Source organism: Sander vitreus, chromosome 7, assembly GCF_031162955.1.
Source record: "Sander vitreus isolate 19-12246 chromosome 7, sanVit1, whole genome shotgun sequence".
NCBI lineage: Eukaryota > Metazoa > Chordata > Actinopteri > Perciformes > Percidae > Sander > Sander vitreus.
This window is the reverse complement of record NC_135861.1, coordinates 1,777,774-1,797,773: the sequence shown is the minus strand read 5'-3', so window position 1 is coordinate 1,797,773 and position 20,000 is coordinate 1,777,774. Positions and strand designations below refer to the sequence as shown.

General features: G+C 40.4%; 3 protein-coding genes across 3 annotated transcripts in view; all 3 read left to right on the top strand.

Annotated features, from left to right (window-relative positions):
* The window catches only part of LOC144520235 (galactose-specific lectin nattectin-like), a 4,754-nt gene extending 4,005 nt beyond the window's left edge, over nt 1-749 (top strand). Inside the window, exons 6-7 of the mRNA XM_078253900.1 lie at nt 112-220; nt 514-749. Of these exons, the coding sequence (XP_078110026.1) occupies nt 112-220; nt 514-581 (177 nt within the window). The 3' untranslated portion in view covers nt 582-749. The remainder of the gene's footprint in view (nt 1-111; nt 221-513) is intronic.
* A 1,930-nt stretch (nt 750-2,679) lies between these two features.
* On the top strand, nt 2,680-8,447 carry rad51c (RAD51 paralog C). The gene is made up of 4 exons (XM_078254142.1): nt 2,680-2,874; nt 3,911-4,169; nt 5,405-5,621; nt 6,678-8,447. The coding sequence occupies exons 1-4, from the start codon at nt 2,757-2,759 to the stop codon at nt 7,176-7,178; spliced, it is 1,095 nt and encodes a 364-aa protein (XP_078110268.1). The 5' UTR covers nt 2,680-2,756; the 3' UTR covers nt 7,179-8,447.
* A 3,891-nt stretch (nt 8,448-12,338) lies between these two features.
* cdk16 (cyclin dependent kinase 16) overlaps nt 12,339-20,000 on the top strand; it is a 24,116-nt gene continuing 16,454 nt past the window's right edge. The window contains exons 1-4 of the mRNA XM_078254140.1: nt 12,339-12,485; nt 14,647-14,841; nt 17,782-17,937; nt 19,499-19,617. Of these exons, the coding sequence (XP_078110266.1) occupies nt 14,718-14,841; nt 17,782-17,937; nt 19,499-19,617 (399 nt within the window). The 5' untranslated portion in view covers nt 12,339-12,485; nt 14,647-14,717. The remainder of the gene's footprint in view (nt 12,486-14,646; nt 14,842-17,781; nt 17,938-19,498; nt 19,618-20,000) is intronic.

Genomic DNA, 20,000 nt, shown 5'->3' with positions numbered 1-20,000 from the left:
CATCCCGATCACTTTTGGCCGCCACCAACGAAGCTTGGAAGCACAAAAAAATGGTATTAGGGACAGTCCTAGTATAAATGAAGTTAAAGGCTCTGTAACTTTTTCTTTCAGGAGGGTGTGTGGATGTGGAGTGATGGTTCCAAGTTTGACTTCACAGGATGGGGCAAAGGGGAGCCCAACAACGAGGCAACAGGAAACTGCATGGAGATTAACTATAACGGTAAAAAAACTAATTATCTGTTGATAATAGAAAGGAAAAGGATCTTTTGTAACTTCTAATGTGCTGTAACCCGACATCATTAAATGTTGTTTCATTTATACATGGCATTTATTTTTGGTTGTTTCTTTTATCTTTTGAAATGTGCTATCATTTACGCAACAGTGAAGCATTTGATCAGTTTTGGAGAGTGCTGTATAAAGAGAGTTTGACTTGCTTAGTTGAGAAAAGGGAAACAATGTCAAGGTGAAAACTAACTTTTTATTATTGTCCCTTTTTTAAATCTCTGTCTACAGGAGAAGATTATGTCAACGACACAAACTGTGATCAGAAGAAATCTTTCCTCTGTTCCAAACCCCTGTGAAGACGCCCGCCGTGAGCCGACACATCTGTCAGGATGATGTCACATCCCCACTGATGATGTCACTTCTACCAGGACGTTAAGCCTCGACGACGTCACTGCTGGAAGATCTATTGACAGTTCAGATTTGATTTCAGTTTGATCAATAAATAAATATATCCTGTTCAGCAATCTGCCTCACTCCTTTATACAACCATCTCAAACACCATCAATGTTTCTACCAAACACTAAATGAGCGCCCCACGGCCCTATATGGTGCGTAATTCCAAATAAATGTGTTTTTAATCTGTACACACACACACACACACACACACACACACACACACACACACACACACACATGAAATTACGGAAACTGTCTCGTCCTATATCTCTTTTTGTGTAGACTGTTACCCAACCAAAAGAGTTATTATCTTTCTAAATAACTAGTGCAGTGCCTGTTTGGAATGGGCTGATTGCTTGGCCTCCTGTATTGCTGCTTGTAGCTTTCTCCAGAAGCATTGTACTCCAAAATAACTTACAGAAGGACCCCAAAGCATTTAATATGCAACTAACTGTATACTACTGCCTTACTGTGTACTTGTACTTCAGAGGAAACGTTATACTACATTAACTGGACAGAGAACGTTGCAGATTCAGATTCTACTCACAAAATGTCACAAATAAATGATGATGCATTTATTTAAACTATCCAGCATAAGGCCTATATTATAGTTAAACATCTCCACCTTAAAGTAGAATACATTGTGCTGATAATGCATCTCTTTTTACTTTAAACATTAGCAGCGGGACTTGTACTCTGCGGTCACAGGCGGATTTACCATACTGCATAGGTAAAGCGCCAAGCAGTGAATGTGTGTTTTTTTTTAAACTCAACACATGTTGCACATGTTTATTCAGGCGCGGTTCGGCTGTGGCTCTTATAGAGATTAAACGTGTCACCTGAATAGCCGGAGAAATTTGCACAACCACCGGTAACAAAACAACGTGCTGGAGAGCCCCAACGGGAACACACGGCCGGCGAAGCACCGTGAAGCGTAGATTCGTGCCTGTGCGCACGTGTGTGTCACTCTGTCTGTCTGTCTCTCCGTCCGTCCGTCTCTCTTTGTGTGCCTGATCACTTGTCTCGCTCTAGACACAGTTTAGAAGTCAAGATAGCCAAAATCACCATAAACCTAGGTGTTTTATTTTGAAATTCGTTTTATTTTGTAAAGTATCCGGCTGCGCTGTGGTCTTTCTGTATGTGATTTACCTACTGCACCTAGCTTGACACATCCAAACAGCCAAACAAATAACTGACCAACACGTCCACGTCCTGTCCACGCAGTTCACATTACTGCCCTCAGGCCGGCGCTTTACAGCGCCACGCAGGAAAGCAAAGCATATAATATATATATATATATATATATATATATAAAATAGCACTATTCAAAGTCCTTCATTCCGTCTGCTATCAGACTTTAAAACCTTGACAATAGCCTCTTAGATGAACATCTTAATTTATTATCCTGAGGTGTGTACTGCTTTTGTTTCATTTGTCTGGGAACCTAATTTATTTATTTAGTCTATACCCCCTGTAAATTACGCCTACAGAGCTGGTCAGCTGTCAGCATTAATGTAGTGGAAGAGACTGACTTGCTTTTTTTAACTCTTTTTTTTACGTTTGGAAAGGCCTGACCTCATTTAGCCTACTGTCAGACCTTAATCCACAGCGCTGTGGAGATAGAGCTGGCAATGCAAGACTATTTAAAACATTACTGAAATTTGAATTTAAGTTAAATTACTGCTAGGCCGATATTGTTTTTTTTTGCAAAGGGGAGCTAGATGTGATAAAGAGTGATGTAGGAAAATAAAATATACTGAAAGTGTATTAAACAGTAAATTAAATAAATAAAATATGATTAATAATTGCAAGATTGTAGAGACGTTGGTGGAAGGATGTCTTAGAGTTGTTATAGTTGTCGGAAACTAAAAACAGCTAAAACTCTTACAGGAAAATCAACATGTTATGTGTTATGAATGTCAGTTTTTAATTAGCTCGAACAACTTTTACTTTGAAAAGGCAAACCGGAAGTGTCTGGTTTGACGCTGTCGACGTGAAAGGCGGGCAGCGTGCTGGGAAACCTGTCATGGCGGTTGTTTTGAAAGTGGAAGCTAACAGAAGCTGAAGCCGTGAAGATGCAGAGGTCGGTGTCCAGTTCGTCTCTGAGTCCCAGTGTGAAGATGAAACTGGTCAACGCTGGTTTCCAGTTCACCGCGGACCTGCTGCACCTCAAACCGCTACAACTCAGCAAAGGTAACCGTCACTCTCTCACCAAACTCCGGTCAAAATAACTACGATTTCAACGTCCAGGATCAGAATCAGAATCAGAAACGGTTTTATTGGCCAGGTATACTTACATACACAAGGATTTTGACTTCGGTAAGTGTTAACTCTCTATACATTCAACAAATAGACATGTAGCAGTAAACATTCAGTAGACAAATAGTAATATAGACACATACCGTACAGTAGAGACAACAATATACATATAGGCACACATCAACATATTATACAAAAATACAAATAATACATAATATCAAGACAAGTACACATGGAGTGGGATGTAAAGTTTAAGTAGTGTGCAAGATGCATATTGGAATGATAAGTATGTAATGTGTAGAGAAGTGGGTGGGATGACCCCACTTATCAGCAGTTTAGTAGAGTGATGGCAGTGGGATGATCGCAGAACTCCGTTAAAAATACCTCTGTTTTTGGCTTTCTGATTGTCTGGCAACATAAAAAAAAAATGTAAATCTCTGAAATTATAAACACACAGTCTTGTATGAATTATGTTGTCCCCTTTTACATTTGACACGTAGACAAAAAAACCGGAGCATTTGCATTTTTAAATTCCTTCAGTCGCACCAAACTCCGTTGATAATATCAAGATTTTAATATGCTGGTTTACGAGCTAACATAGACACCCCGGGTAGAACAGACAGGTGATAAAATGCTGTGAATCTTTATTCTTTTACTTGGTTTTTTAAGTAAAAGTTATTTTTTTAAATGCATCGTACGCCGCACAGAACTCCCGTTTAGAATTGCTCAATTTAAACTTCATGGCTTATCTTTGGATATAAACACATACATACAAACAGTTTGGATGTCTGTTCATTCTTTATATATAAATATACTTATTTTTATCGCAAAAAGTGGCCTCAAAAAAGGATCAAACTACTAAAACTACGATTTTTCTCAGACCCCTAAACCCCTCCGTTAAATATGTGCACCTGAGTCAAATCGAGGAAAAACACTGGAATGTGATGTGATGCTTTGTGTTGTATTGCAGAGGCCAGTCTGACCCAGCAGGAGGCGCTGGAGGTGCTGCAGGCTGTGAGGAGAGAGGGAGGAGGAGGTGATGAAGCAGGAGGAGGAGGAGGAGGAGAGTCATCCTCTCTGACAGCTCTGGAGCTCCTGCAGAAGGAGGAGGAGATGAAGAGCATCGTGACCTTTTCCTCTCAGCTGGACGCTGCTCTCGGAGGAGGATTTCCTGTCGGGAAAACCACAGAAATCTGTGGAGCTCCGGGAGTCGGAAAGACACAACTGTGGTCAGACACGCACACACAGAGACACACACACACACACACACACACACACACACACACACACACATACACAAAGTCAGACACAAGCGCACACACACACACAAAACCTACACGCACACACTATATACACACACACACGCACACACACACTGTAACACACACACACTACACGCACACACACTATAGACACACATGCGCGCGCGCGCACACACACACACAAAACCTACACGCACACACTAAATACAGTGTCAAACACACACACACTACACGCACACACACACGCACGCACGCACTACAGACACGCGCACACACACATACACACACAAAGTCAGACACAAGCACACACAAAACACACACACTATAGACACACGCACACACACACGTGCGCGCACACACACAAAACCTACACGCACACACTAAATACTCTGTCAAACGCACACACAGACACACACACACACACACGCACTACACACACACGCACTACACACACACACGCACTACAGACACACAGACGCGCACACACACGCACTATACACACACTATAGACACGCGCGCACACACACAAAACCTACATGCACACACACAAAGTCAGACACAAGCACACACAAAACACACACTATAGAAGCACGCACACACACGTGCGCGCACACACAAAACCTACATGCACACACACAAAGTCAGACACAAGCACACACAAAACACACACTATAGAAGCACGCACACACACGTGCGCGCACACACAAAACCTACATGCACACACTAAATACACTGTCAAACACACACAGACACACGCACACACACATACACAGACACACACTACACAGACACACTACAGACACACACACACTACACGCACACACGCACTACACACACACATACATACACAGACACACACACGCGCACGCACGCACACACGCACACACACATACATACACAGACACACACTACACACATGCGCACACACAGACACACAAATACAATGTCAAACGCACACACACACAGACACACGCACACACACATACATACACAGACACACACTACACACATGCGCACACACAGACACACACACACACACAGACCGATAGCTGAATCAGGTTATAGGTTGTATACGGTATAATCTGTAACATATCCTGTTCATGTGTACTTATGTGTAGTTTTTCCAGCCTGCTAGCTTCGCTTTTTCCGTAAAAACTCTCTGTGATGTCACGCTGATGTCACTGATGACAACATCCTCTCAGCCTGCAGCTGGCGGTGGACGTCCAGGTCCCTCAGTGTTTCGGGGGCGTCGGCGGCCAGGTGGTCTACATCGACACCGAGGGCAGCTTCCTGCTGCAGAGAGTCGTCGACATCGCCGCCGCAGCCGTCCGCCACTGCTCCTTACTGGTCGAAGACGACGAGCAACGAGTCGCCATGGAGACCTTCACCGTGGAAACCATCCTGTCCAACATGTTCCTGGTAGAACATTTGTATTTAATGGCACTCAAGCTCACCGTTACATCAAGCACAGTAATACAAACATTCAAAAACAATGAAGCATTAATCAGACATCCAGTCAGCGTCTGATAGTACGAGGCTAAGACATGTGTAATGATCAACAGTTAAAAAAAAACGTAAGATTAAGTTTAAATTGTGTAATGGAGTCCAGTACGCGGAAGTGAGGAGGGACAGCCAGAGTTTTGGTGCAGCAGGTTTTAACCAAGGGGGTAAGCTTCGCTTCAGAGCTCGAACCTCCTATGGCGCCATCTTGATGCTACCAAGCCATCACCTCCCGTTAGCATCCCGTTAGCATCCCATTGACTCCCATTCATTTTGACGTCACTTTGACAGAGAATAACTTTACATCTGAAGCGTTTAAAGACTCTATTTGTCCGTTGTTTATTTCTAAAGAAACACGACAATGTATAAAAGGCTCCATTACCTTGTAGCTCACGTTATGGATCCGTAGCAGACGTTTTTATAACAATAGGCTAACGATTGGGTCATAACCACGAGACTTCCTGTCTCATAGTAGAGGAGTTACCGTATAGTACAGGAGAAGCTCTCAGGCAGTTTGGACTTCCATCAGCTGTTTAAGTGTAATGACTAATGTTAACTATCATTTTAGTGATCAATAATGAGCCTGTGTCTATGTTATCTCCTTACATATACCTACGCTCTCCGTCTCTGCTAGATTGGGAATGATTGAGATTTCTCTTGGCACAGCTACCAGAAGACTTCCAACTTTCAGACAGGTTGCTCACGTCACATCTACGTCTTCAAGCTCAGTTGGAGGCTGCTCAGTAACGCTCAGCCATCACCGGGAAAGAGCTTCTAATGTCCTTCACTGGTCTCCGTCCAGAGACACGGGATCTGTTGGTCCATTTTATATATATATATACTGTCTACGGCTTTAATCTTGTGCAGAGTTCGTGCTGAGTTTCTTGCAGATTGCGTTGCAGCAGTCGATGTGTTATGCGACCAAAGCGTTGACCAGACTAGGTTCTGATTGGCCGTCTGTCTCGCCTCATTCAGGTGCGTTGCCATGACTACGTGGAGCTGCTCGCAGAGGTCCACCTGCTGCCTGACTTCCTGTCGGAGCACCCGAGGGTCCGCCTCCTGGTGATCGACAGCGTGGCGTTCCCGTTCCGGCAGCACTTTGACGATCTGTCGCAGAGGACGCGCCTCCTCAACGGGCTCGCCCAGCAGCTCATCTCCATGGCGACCGGTCATGGCATCGCCGTGGCGATGACCAACCAAATGACCACCCGGCTAAGCGGCGGCCAATCACAGCTTGTCCCCGCCCTCGGGGAGAGCTGGGGCCACGCCCCCACCATCCGGCTCCTCCTACACTGGGCGGGCTCACGTCGGATGGCGGCCGTCTTTAAATCTCCAGATCACAAGGGCGCCACCGTCCAATACCAGATCACCTCCGAGGGATTCAGAGACGTCGGCCAATCGGAGCAGCCCCCGAGCAAACGACCCCGGACACAAACCGTCGCGTCAGTTGCCAGCCAGAGAGACACCAGCTGCTGATTGGTCAGAGACTGATGAACACGGGTACGTTATAAATCCTGGATTCGGTGCATCCCTATAAAAAAAAAATAAGGATAACTGTAACGGACGTATTTACACAAGTTCTGTAATATTTACAAGTGTGAATAAAGTTAAGTAAAGTGTGTGTGTGTGTGTGTGTGTGTGTGTGTGTCGTCGAGACTGAGAGCCAGCAGAATGTTATGTTGTGATTTTAAACATGTATATAATGCAATGAGAACTTCTGTTTGATCTAAAAAGACCGGTTTCTTTGTTTGTTTATCTCACTTCAATTGTATTATTTATTTTATTATTCTATTACCATATACTAAAAGATTGTTACTCTGTGTATCGATACAGTTTTGCCACGGAAAATAGTCAAGTCCATTTATTTATAAAGCACATTTAAAACCAACCCAGGCTGAACAACGTGCTGTACAGAGTTATATTATGTTATAAAAACAAAGGAAGACAATAAAAATATAGACACAATGAACATCATACAAACAACAGACTTCTGTACAAATGTTCCTGAACTAAATCATTCGATAAAGAATACAAATGTGTTTTAAGACGAGACTTAAAGATCTCGGCAGTAGAGGAGGACCTAACGTGAACGGGAAGTTTCTTCCAGAGTCTCGGGGCGACAACGGAGAAAGCACGATCACCCTTTGTTTTCATCCCAGACTGTGGAATAGCTAAAAGGAACTGATTAGACCATCTTAGGTTCCTGGAGGAGTGATGTAGGGTAAGGAGATCAGCAATATATAAAGGGGCCAATCCATGTAATGCCTTAAAATAAAGTAACATTACCTTAAAATCTATTCTATTTTATTAATTCTTTGCAATATCCTGTATTGATTCCCCCCCCAGACCACCATCTGTTAACGAGAATAACAAGTCCCCAGCCTTTCCTTACTTCAAATAATGACTTTGTATCTCAAAATAATGACTTAGTATCTCAAAATAATGAGACATTTTTTCCAAATAATGACTTAGTATCTCAAAATAATGACTTAGTATCTCAAAATAAGGAGACATTTTATCAAAAGAATGACTTAGTATCTCAAAATAAGGAGACATTTTATCAAAATAATGACTTAGTATCTCAAAATAAGGAGACATTTTATCAAAATAATGACTTAGTATCTCAAAATAATGACTTAGTATCTCAAAATAATGAGACATTTTATCAAAATAATGACTTAGTATCTCAAAATAATGACTTAGTATCTCAAAATAATGAGACATTTTATCAAAATAATGACTTAGTATCTCAAAATAATGACTTAGTATCTCAAAATAATGACTTAGTATCTCAAAATAATGACTTAGTATCTCAAAATAATGATACATTTTATCAAAACAATGACTTAGTATCTCAAAATAATGACTTAGTATCTCAAAATAATGACACATTTTTTTCCAAATAATGACTTAGTATCTCAAAATAATGACTTAGTATCTCAAAATAAGGAGAAATTTTTTTCCAAATAATGACTTAGTATCTCAAAATAATGACTTAGTATCTCAAAATAATGACACATTTTTTTCCAAATAATGACTTAGTATCTCAAAATAATGACTTAGTATCTCAAAATAAGGAGACATTTTTTTCCAAATAATGACTTAGTATCTCAAAATAAGGAGACATTTTATCAAAATAATGACTTAGTATCTCAAAATAATGACTTAGTATCTCAAAATGAGACATTTTATCAAAATAATGATTTAGTATCTCAAAATAATGACTTTGTATCTCAAAATAATGATACATTTTATCAAAATAATGACTTAGTATCTCAAAATAATGACTTAGTATCTCAAAATAAGGAGACATTTTATCAAAACAATGACTTAGTATCTCAAAATAAGGAGACATTTTATCAAAAGAATGACTTAGTATCTCAAAATAATGAGACATTTTTTTCCAAATAATGACTTAGTATCTCAAAATAATGACTTAATATCTCAAAATAAGGAGACATTTTATCAAAAGAATGACTTAGTATCTCAAAATAATGACTTAGTATCTCAAAATAATGACTTAGTATCTCAAAATAAGGATACATTTTATCAAAATAATGACTTAGTATCTCAAAATAATGACTTAGTATCTCAAAATAATGATAAATGTTATCAAAACAATGACTTAGTATCTCAAAATAATGATACATTTTTTCCAAATAATGACTTAGTATCTCAAAATAATGATAAATTTTATCAAAACAATGACTTAGTATCTCAATATAATGATAAATTTTTTCCAAACAATGACTTAGTATCTCAAAATAATGACTTAGTATCTCAAAATAATGACTTAGTATCTCAAAATAATGAGACATTTTTTTCCAAATAATGACTTAGTATCTCAAAATAATGACTTCTTCCTAAAGGGAGTTTTTCCTTGCCGCTGTCGCATTTACGCACTTATGCTGGCTCTTGGGGGAATCACTAGAATAATGACTTAGTATCTCAAAATGAGACATTTTTTCCAAATAATGACTTAGTATCTCAAAATAATGATAAATTTTATCAAAATAATGACTTAGTATCTCAAAATAATGACTTAGTATCTCAAAATAATGAGACATTTTTTTCCAAATAATGACTTAGTATCTCAAAATAATGACTTAGTATCTCAAAATAAGGAGACATTTTATCAAAATAATGACTTAGTATCTCAAAATAATGACTTCTTCCTAAAGGGAGTTTTTCCTTGCCGCTGTCGCATTTACGCACTTATGCTGGCTCTTGGGGGAATCACTGGAATAATGACTTAGTATCTCAAAATAATGACTTAGTATCTCAAAATAAGGAGACATTTTATCAAAAGAATGACTTAGTATCTCAAAATAATGAGACATTTTATCAAAAGAATGACTTAGTATCTCAAAATAATGACTTAGTATCTCAAAATAATGACACATTTTTTTTCCAAATAATGACTTAGTATCTCAAAATAATGACTTAGTATCTCAAAATAAGGAGACATTTTTTTCCAAATAATGACTTAGTATGTCAAAATAATGAGACATTTTATCAAAATAATGACTTAGTATCTCAAAATAATGACTTAGTATCTCAAAATAATGAGACATTTTTTTCCAAATAATGACTTAGTATCTCAAAATAAGGAGACATTTTATCAAAACAATGACTTAGTATCTCAAAATAATGACTTAGTATCTCAAAATAAGGAGACATTTTATCAAAATAATGACTTTGTATCTCAAAATAAGGATACATTTTATCAAAATAATGACTTAGTATCTCAAAATAATGACTTAGTATCTCAAAATAATGATACATTTTATCAAAACAATGACTTAGTATCTCAAAATAATGACTTAGTATCTCAAAATAATGACACATTTTTTCCAAATAATGACTTAGTATCTCAAAATAATGACTTAGTATCTCAAAATAAGGAGACATTTTATCAAAAGAATGACTTTGTATCTCAAAATAATGATACATTTTATCAAAATAATGACTTAGTATCTCAAAATAATGACGTCTTCCTAAAGGGAGTTTTTCCTTGCCGCTGTCGCATTTACGCACTTATGCTGGCTCTTGGGGGAATCACTGGAATAATGACTTAGTATCTCAAAATAATGACTTAGTATCTCAAAATAAGGAGACATTTTATCAAAAGAATGACTTAATATCTCAAAATAAGGAGACATTTTATCAAAATAATGACTTAGTATCTCAAAATAATGACTTAGTATCTCAAAATAATGACTTAGTATCTCAAAATAATGAGACATTTTATCAAAAGAATGACTTAGTATCTCAAAATAATGACTTAGTATCTCAAAATAAGGAGACATTTTTTTCCAAATAATGACTTAGTATCTCAAAATAATGACTTAGTATCTCAAAATAATGATACATTTTATCAAAAGAATGACTTAGTATCTCAAAATAATGACTTAGTATCTCAAAATAATGAGACATTTTATCAAAAGAATGACTTAGTATCTCAAAATAATGAGACATTTTTTCCAAATAATGACTTAGTATCTCAAAATAATGACTTCTTCCTAAAGGGAGTTTTTCCTTGTCGCTGTCGCATTTACACACTTATGCTGGCTCTTGGGGGAATCACTAGAATAATGACTTAGTATCTCAAAATAATGAGACATTTTATCAAAAGAATGACTTAGTATCTCAAAATAATGACTTATTATCTCAAAATAATGAGACATTTTATCAAAATAATGACTTAGTATCTCAAAATAAGGAGACATTTTATCAAAAGAATGACTTAGTATCTCAAAATAATGACTTCTTCCTAAAGGGAGTTTTTCCTTGCCGCTGTCGCATTTACGCACTTATGCTGGCTCTTGGGGGAATCACTGGAATTGTTGGGTCTTTGTAAATTATAGAGTGTGGTCTAGACCTACTCTATCTGTAAAGTGTCCTGAGATAACTCTTGTTATGATTTGATACTATAAATAAAAATGTAATGTAATTGAACTTTGTATCTCAAAATAATGAGACATTTTATAAATAAATATTTTCTCAAAATCCTGAGTTAGTATCTCAAATTAACGAGTCTGTATAATTTAATAAGAAAGCTCATTATTTTTGAATTATACTAACTCATTTTGTGATACTACAGTACGTCATTATTTAAAAAACACTAGGCCTATCTCTTTATTTTGAGAAAATACCTTTTACATGATCTTTTTTCATCACATTGGCAGAAATGGGCTTCCATAAAATAGACTACATGACTGTAAAGAAGGGGTCTTCAACGTCTTTTAGGCCAAGGACCCCTCAGTTGAAAAAGAGATGGAGCATGGACCCTTTACTACATATATTGAATGAAATGGGAATATAAAATATAAATTGCATATTACACTGGGTCTACAATAACATGTAGGGTGGCATAAAGCCTTCACACATACCTTTTTATGGGGCATACAATACTAAGGTATTAAAATAATTGTTGACATTCTAGATGTGTTAATGTTAGATTGCGGCACATTGGATCCTTAAGCTTAACTGTATCTGTTGCTACTACTTGCTCTAAAAGCACAACAACACTTGTTTCTATAATGTGTTTGTAAAATTAAATTACTTTTAAAAATTAAAGTACCGGAGGGGGGCGGGGACACGGCCATCTGTGACGTCACTCACGGTGCGGCGAGTGTCTCTGTCGGTCAGGACCGACGCACCGGAGGAGCTGAGCGGAGCAGCAACATGGCTGCAGATTACTGGGAGCCAGAAGGACCCGAGACTCTGTCAGACTGAACCGAGCCGAAGACAACCCGGGACCGACCGGGACAAACACTCCCGGTGAGTAATACACACCGCCGAGCGTCGTGTGTTACCGGGGAAACCGTTTTATTACAAACTGGCCGAGCTGTTGACGGCGCAGCAGCTTCAGAGCTAAACCCGCTCCGCCTCCGCTGCTATTTATAACACACTGATGACATTTACTGCAGGACATAGACGGGTCCTGTCCACCCGACATACTGATACAGATACATGTAGAGTGAAAATACACTGAACATAGACGGGTCCCGTTCACCCGACATACTGATACAGATACATGTAGAGAGAAAACACACTGAACATAGACGGGTCCCGTCCTCCCGACACTGATATAGCTAGAAACATGTAGAGAGAAAACACAAAACGTAGACTGCATCACAGAGAAGAACATTAGCTGCTAGCTGAGGACATGTAGTTAGCTTGAATTATTTATGTTCAGTGAAATCAGTGGAAGTGTAACTGGTGCACTGTGACGTTACAACATGATACTGACGTTACAGGTAGAATACCTGTCAGTCAGCCAGATGTTAGCATGTTAGCTGCCAGGTAGAATACCTGTCAGTCAGCCAGATGTTAGCATGTTAGCTGCCAGGTAGAATACCTGTCAGTCAGCCAGATGTTAGCATGTTAGCTGCCAGGTAGAATACCTGTCAATCAGCCAGGTGTTAGCATGTTAGCTGCCAGGTAGAATACCTGTCAATCAGCCAGGTGTTAGCATGTTAGCTGTCTGGTAGAAAACCTGTCAGTCAGCCAGGTGTGATGTAAGCTGTCTGGTAGATAACTTGGCAATTAGCATGTTAGCTGTCAGGTAGACAACCTGTCAGTTAAGCTTGATTTAATATATATATATATATATATATATATATATATATATATATATATATTACAGGGACAGTGCATATTAATAAACATTTCTGTCAATATGTCAGAGTTAGCCAGAAGGCTATTTTTCATCTGCAGTCCCTATTATTTATGGCTCTGCATTGAATCTACAATTGCCAAATAGTTGTATGTTTAATGTTGTGTAGTGTTTAGTGTGTTGTACATTTCATGTTTGGTGTCATTGTTGTATTTTAATGTTTTGGAGAAGCTAAAGACAAATTTCCACTAAGGTGGACAATAATGTCTAATCTACACTATAGGTACACCAATAGGTACGCGTAGATACAGACGCTACGCTGTAGCCTGATGTGCAATCTCCCCAGAAAATGTAACTACACGCCACGCTGGCTGGGTTTGGTAGCGTCCCATTTCCCTCTACTAATTTCTGGGTTCTCCGTGAACAACATGAAATCAAGAAGAGAGTAAACTTTGCCTGCATAAGATTTCCAACCGTGGTCAGAAAGCACAGAGGAGATACTTTGTTTCTCTGTCTCCACCGTCAGTGTCGGTAATCCGGAGCTAATCCCCGTCACACAAGTTTGTGGCACTATCTTTGTGGGGACCCGTCATTGACATAATGCATTCCCTAGCCCCTTACCCTAACCTTAACCATCCCAACTAAATGGCTAACCTTAACCCTTACCCTCACCCTAACCAGAACCTCATTCTAACCCTAATCCTAAAACCAAGTCTTAACCCTCAAACAGCCCTTTAACCTTGTGGCGTCCAGCATTTTGGCCCCACAAGGATGTCGGGACAGACTGAAGTATACTGGACTCCCGGTTTTTGGACCCCACGAATATAGTTAAACAAGCCCACACACACACACACACACACACACACACACACACACATACACCATACCATGCTGTTCTCTTAAAGAGATACGCTAGAACAACGCAGGCACACCAGTGTAGAAGTCAAAATCCTCTAAATGCTGTAGGCCACTTAGAGGATTTAAAACTGCTCCTAAAACGCGTTGGCTACGGCACAGGCCATAAGTTAGCCTTTGGTCAGGTGTTAGCCGATTGGCTGTCATACTGACAAACATACTTATATATTTTGGCATTCTAGCCTTATATTTAATTCATATTACTCTAAACCACCTTGTGTAAACCAACCTTGTGTCCTGTCTATGCACCACCTGTCTATACTTTGTATATCACGTTGCACTTTTCTGCTCTTTTTGCACTTCTGGTTGGACGCAAACTGCATTTCGTGGTCGTTGTACTTGTACTCTGTACAGTGACAATACAGTTGAATCTACTCTAATCTTCCTTTCCTGTGTTTACCTGTCCAGGTGTGGTCTCCAGGCTGGCGGCCCCGCCCCCTTTAGAGTCACGCCCTCCCCTGCCCCCTCGGCCCCCCCTCATGGAGAGGATGAGGAAGATCAAACGGCAGCTGTCACTCACTCTGGGGAGGGGTGGGGCCGGGGGAGGGGACAGGACGCTAAGTGACTCAATCAACCAGGAAGCGACATCACACAGTGACTCAGGTAACACGCACACGCAGTCAGTAGCCTGTAAGCTCCCACAGGTGTTGTCAGCAGGTAGGTGAATGTGATCATCGATCCTCAATTAGGGTTGTTCAATAAATGTGTAACCATGTTGTCAGGTGCATTTAGAGCAGTGATTCTCAAATGGGGGTACGCGTACCCCTAGGGGTACTTTGGAGTATTTTTAAATGTTTGTTTAAAAAATATCAGTCATGCATAATTCCTAAAATAATTATACACTATAATAATGAACACATTTTATGATTCTATGTTCACACTTGGCATCTTTTTTGATAAGAAAAAGTTGACTAGAGCGCTGTTGTTGTGAAAAAAAAACAAATTGGCAGCTTTTTTTGGTTCCAAAAAGCAGCCGAGAGCGTCTTTGACAGACAGGTTGTTGAGTTAATCAGACACTGATGGCACAGTGTACGCTGTATTGTGCCTCTTTATATAGTCTTTGCTCTTTCTGGGTTTTTTTGTACCGAAAATGTGTTACGACCAGTTCCACTGTTGAACCGGGACCGGTTTTCAAAACAATGACGTCATCAGGTACGCTGCTGTTCCATATACTGCGTACTGCGGCTTCCCCGTCCGAACCATAGACTATATATAAAGATGGACGACGTGTCTCCACTTCCTCCCACTGTACAAAAGTGAAGCCAAAATCTCCTGGATATTGACGCTGCCATCTTGTAATTTTGGAGCCAGAGTCTGCGCAGTAGTGGTCAAGCAGTGGAGCCAAGTCCCGCCCATACACCCGCCCGACCAATCGTGACTCAATCCCATCTGCCAATCATGACGTTTCACCCCGCTTTTTATACCATCAAATAACTAATAAAAACCAAACTGACATCACAAAAATGAACAGTTGAACACACATCAGCCTGATCAGAGCTGCCTAAAATGACAGAAACCATCTTTGGGATCAAACCAATATTATATATATATATATATTATAGCCTAGAAATCTAGACGCACCTTATCGGCAGCAAATGTAATCTGCAGCCAGGGTCGTCTAGCAACTCTCCGTTGGCTTGCGAGCTGGAAAAACCAAACTCTGGTCGGGCCAATCACATCGTGTATAGAGTGGGTGGGCGGGGCTTATGGCTGCTGCTGCTGGAGAACAGCTGTCTTTGGAAGACTTGGAGTTCAGCTTTTCTTTGAGGAAAGAACAAAGAACGGCACTGAAGTCCTTCTTAAAAAAGGAAGATGTGTTCGCAGTTTAAAGTGTAATCTATCAACTAGCGTTGCTCTGATTGGTTGGAGCGCTATCCTATTGCGTGCAGAGGGAATCTGAAAGACAACCGTTTATCCCGCCCCTCGGATTGAGCCCAGCCAATGGGGAGTTCCCAGACCCAACATCTGGATGATGTGGGTCTGGCTTGTAGGGTCGGGCATCGTTTGGATTTTTCTCGATTCCGATTCTTTGAGGGATGGAGATGAAGTATTTTCAAATAAGAGGAAAGTTTTATTTGGATTCAATGGTGGGTTGCAGTTTTTCCGGGCTTTTTTAACGTAAAATAACTCCACACTAGAGCGCTGCTTACTGAGCTCCATGGCTGCAACACAACAGCCTGGCCGCTACGGAAACCAAACCTTGCGCATGTTAAATGTGGGACCCGTGAGATGCCCAACCCTACTGGCTTGTCAGGCTACCAGAAACCATCTTTGGGAAAAATGTATCCAGATGTTTTGGCTTCACTTGCATGCATCAAACCCCTGGTCCGGTATTAAGAAAGTCAGTTAAAGTGTCAAAGTCGAGACAGAAACATGCCGCCTGACTCCTCCCTCTGATTTTGATTGGTTGGTTGGATTTATGATTTTGATTTTGATTGGTTGTCTGTTGGAACTATCAATCAGTTAATCAATCTGCTGCTCTGATCTGATGACATATGTTTATTTTTATTTTCTTTCTTCTCCTTTTTCCACAAAATCAACCAATCAACATCCCTCATTCATCCCTCCCTCATCCCTCCCTCATCCCTCCATCATCCCTCCCTCATCCCTCCCTCATCCCTCCATCATCCCGCCATCATCCCTCCCTCATCCTTCCATCATCCCTCCCTCATCCCTCCATCATCCCTCCCTCATCCCTCCATCTTCTCTCCCTCATCCCTCCCTCATCCCTCCCTCATCCCTCCATCATCCCTCCCTCATCCCTCCATCATCCCTCCCTCATCCCTCCATCTTCTCTCCATCATCCCTCCCTCATCCCTCCATCATCCCTCCCTCATCCCTCCATCATCCCTCCCTCATCCCTCCATCATCTCTCCATCATCCCTCCCCCATCCCTCCATCATCCCTCCCTCATCCCTCCCTCATCCCTCCCTAATCCCTCCATCATCCCTCCATCATCCCTCCATCTTCTCTCCGTCATCTCTCCCTCATCCCTCCATCTTCTCTCCGTCATCCCTCCATCATCTCTCCCTCACCCCTCCATCCTTTCTCCTTCATCCCTCCATCATCCCTCCATCATCTCTCCGTCATTCCTCCATCATCCCTTCCTCATCTTCTCTCATCATCTCTCCATCATTCCTCCATCATTCCTCCCTCATCCCTCCATCATTCCTCCCTCATCCCTCCATCTTCTCTCCATCATCTCTCCCTCATCCCTCCATCTTCTCTCCATCATCTCTCCCTCATCCCTCCATCATCTCTCTCTCATCCCTCCATCATCTCTCCATCATCTCTCCATCATCCCTCCATCATCCCTCCATCATCTCTCCCTCATCCCTCCATCATCCCTCCATCATCCCTCCATCATCCCTCCATCATCCCTCCCTCATCTCGCCATCATCTCGCCATCATCCCTCCATCATCCCTCCCTCATCCCTCCATCATCCCTCCCTCATCCCTCCATCATCCCTCCCTCATCCCTCCATCATCCCTCCATCTTCTCTCCATCATCCCTCCATCACCCCTCCATCATCCCTCCATCAGAGGTGATGTCTCTTCGTGGTTCTTCTGGAAGTTTGAAGGTCCGAGGTTCCTCTTCTTCCGTTCAGTCTCTCCTTCAGTCGTACAGCAGCTCGCTGAGGAAACCTCGAGGCCTCGGACGCAGCCTGAGCTCCTACCTCAACCACACCGCTCGACTGGGTACTAAAACTGCACATTCATTGTCCATTAATCTGTCCATAATGTTCTCGATTAATGGATTAGTTGTTTGGTCTATAAAATGTCAGAAAATGGTGAAAGATTAGTGTTTCTCAAAGTGGGACTGCTCGATTGTGGAAAAAAATCATAATCACATTTATTATGTTCAATATTGAAAGCAAGATTATTTACTCATTGACTTTTGGAAAGACGTTGCATTTATTGAAGTTAAAAAAACAGTTAAACCCATCAACAGTGAAAACACCTTCAACTGTGACATTTCCTTTAATACTTTTCTCGTTCCCCTTCAGAACACGAGATAAAATGTGCAAAATAATCCTTTTTCTCTATTACATTGTTTGGTAACACTTTACTTGAAAGTATCTACATAAGAGTGACATAACACTGTCATGTGTTCATGACATGGTCATGTCACATGAACCCTAACCCTAACTTGTCTTGACAAAAACAGAATGACACTTATAGACAGAAGCGTTATGTCATAAACATTCATGACTTGTTCGTAATGTTTATGACACGTTCATGACAGTGTCATGTCACTCTTATGTAGATACCTTCTAGTAAAGTGTAACCCATTGTTATATAGATTATAGAGAATTTATACCTTTTTTTTTTTCATAATCGATTAATCGATAATCAAAATAGTTGGCAGTTAATGTAATAGTTGACAACTTTTGCAGCTCTTAATATATGTACAAATACTGCACTGCTTGAATCACACCAAACGACCCAAATACTGCAAACACTTGTAGAAATATTACGTATTCATTCAGCTGACACTTTTATCCAAAGTGACTTTAACCCGATAAATGCCAGAATCATGCGTAGGGCTGGGTTCAAATCATCAGTTCTCCAAGTGAAATCAGTCTTTGTTTGAGTGATCTGATATCAATCTTTTCATATCTGCCTTTTCACCATGGATGTATCGGTATAAAGGACTTTCAGCAAACTTTTTAGCGGTCAATTGTTAATGTAAACATTAACATTTAGGGTTGTTTCTTGATTGTTGAATATACAGCAGAAGGTCTCTGAGAATCTCTTTTTATATCCAAGCTAAATGGGTGTTCATGGGTGAAATCATTGGCGATGCCCAGCCCTAAAAATTCATCAAAATAAGCAAATGCTTCAAGGGCGTAACTTTGGTTTCAACATTGGGGGGGGTTGAGATGTCCAACTCTCTACGGAGGTCCCGGGACATGTCTGCATGTATTGAGAAAAGCCACAAAAAAATTGTGGAAAAAAACCCAGTAAAAAAGACACAAAAATGTTGAAAATGCGCAAAAAAAACAATGGAAAAAGGGCTAAAAACCCTCAAAAAGGCGACACAAATTCCGAACGAAGCAACAAAGACTTCAGAATAAACCTCCAGAAAGGCGACAAAAATGTTGATTTTTCTCTCTCCAAAAAATACCTTGAAAAAAGCCCAGAATGGATTATTGGGGGGGTTGTAAATTACGCCTATGTAAGTCAAATACTGTGTTCATGTCGTGTGTGTGTGTGTGTGTGTGTGTGTGTGTGTGTGTGTGTGTGTGTGTATTTTCAGAAATCGTCCATGAGGATGTGAAGATGAGTTCAGATGGAGAAAGTGATCTGGCTTCTTCTTCAGACGGCGTTCAGAGTCCAGTTAAAGTGAGACTGAGAAACAAGAAGATCTCAACTGAGGTACACACACACACACACACACACACACACACACACACACACACACACACACACACACACACACACACAGCAACACACAATAATAACACACACACACACACACACACACATAATAATAACACACACACACACAGCAACACACAGTTATAACACACACACACACACACACAGCAACAACACACAATTATAACACACACACACACACACACAGCAACACACAATTATAACACACAGTAACACACAATTATAACACACACACACACACACACACAGCAACAACACACAATTATAACACACACACACACACACACACACACACACACACACACACAGCAACAACACACAGATAACACACACACACACACACACACACACACACACAC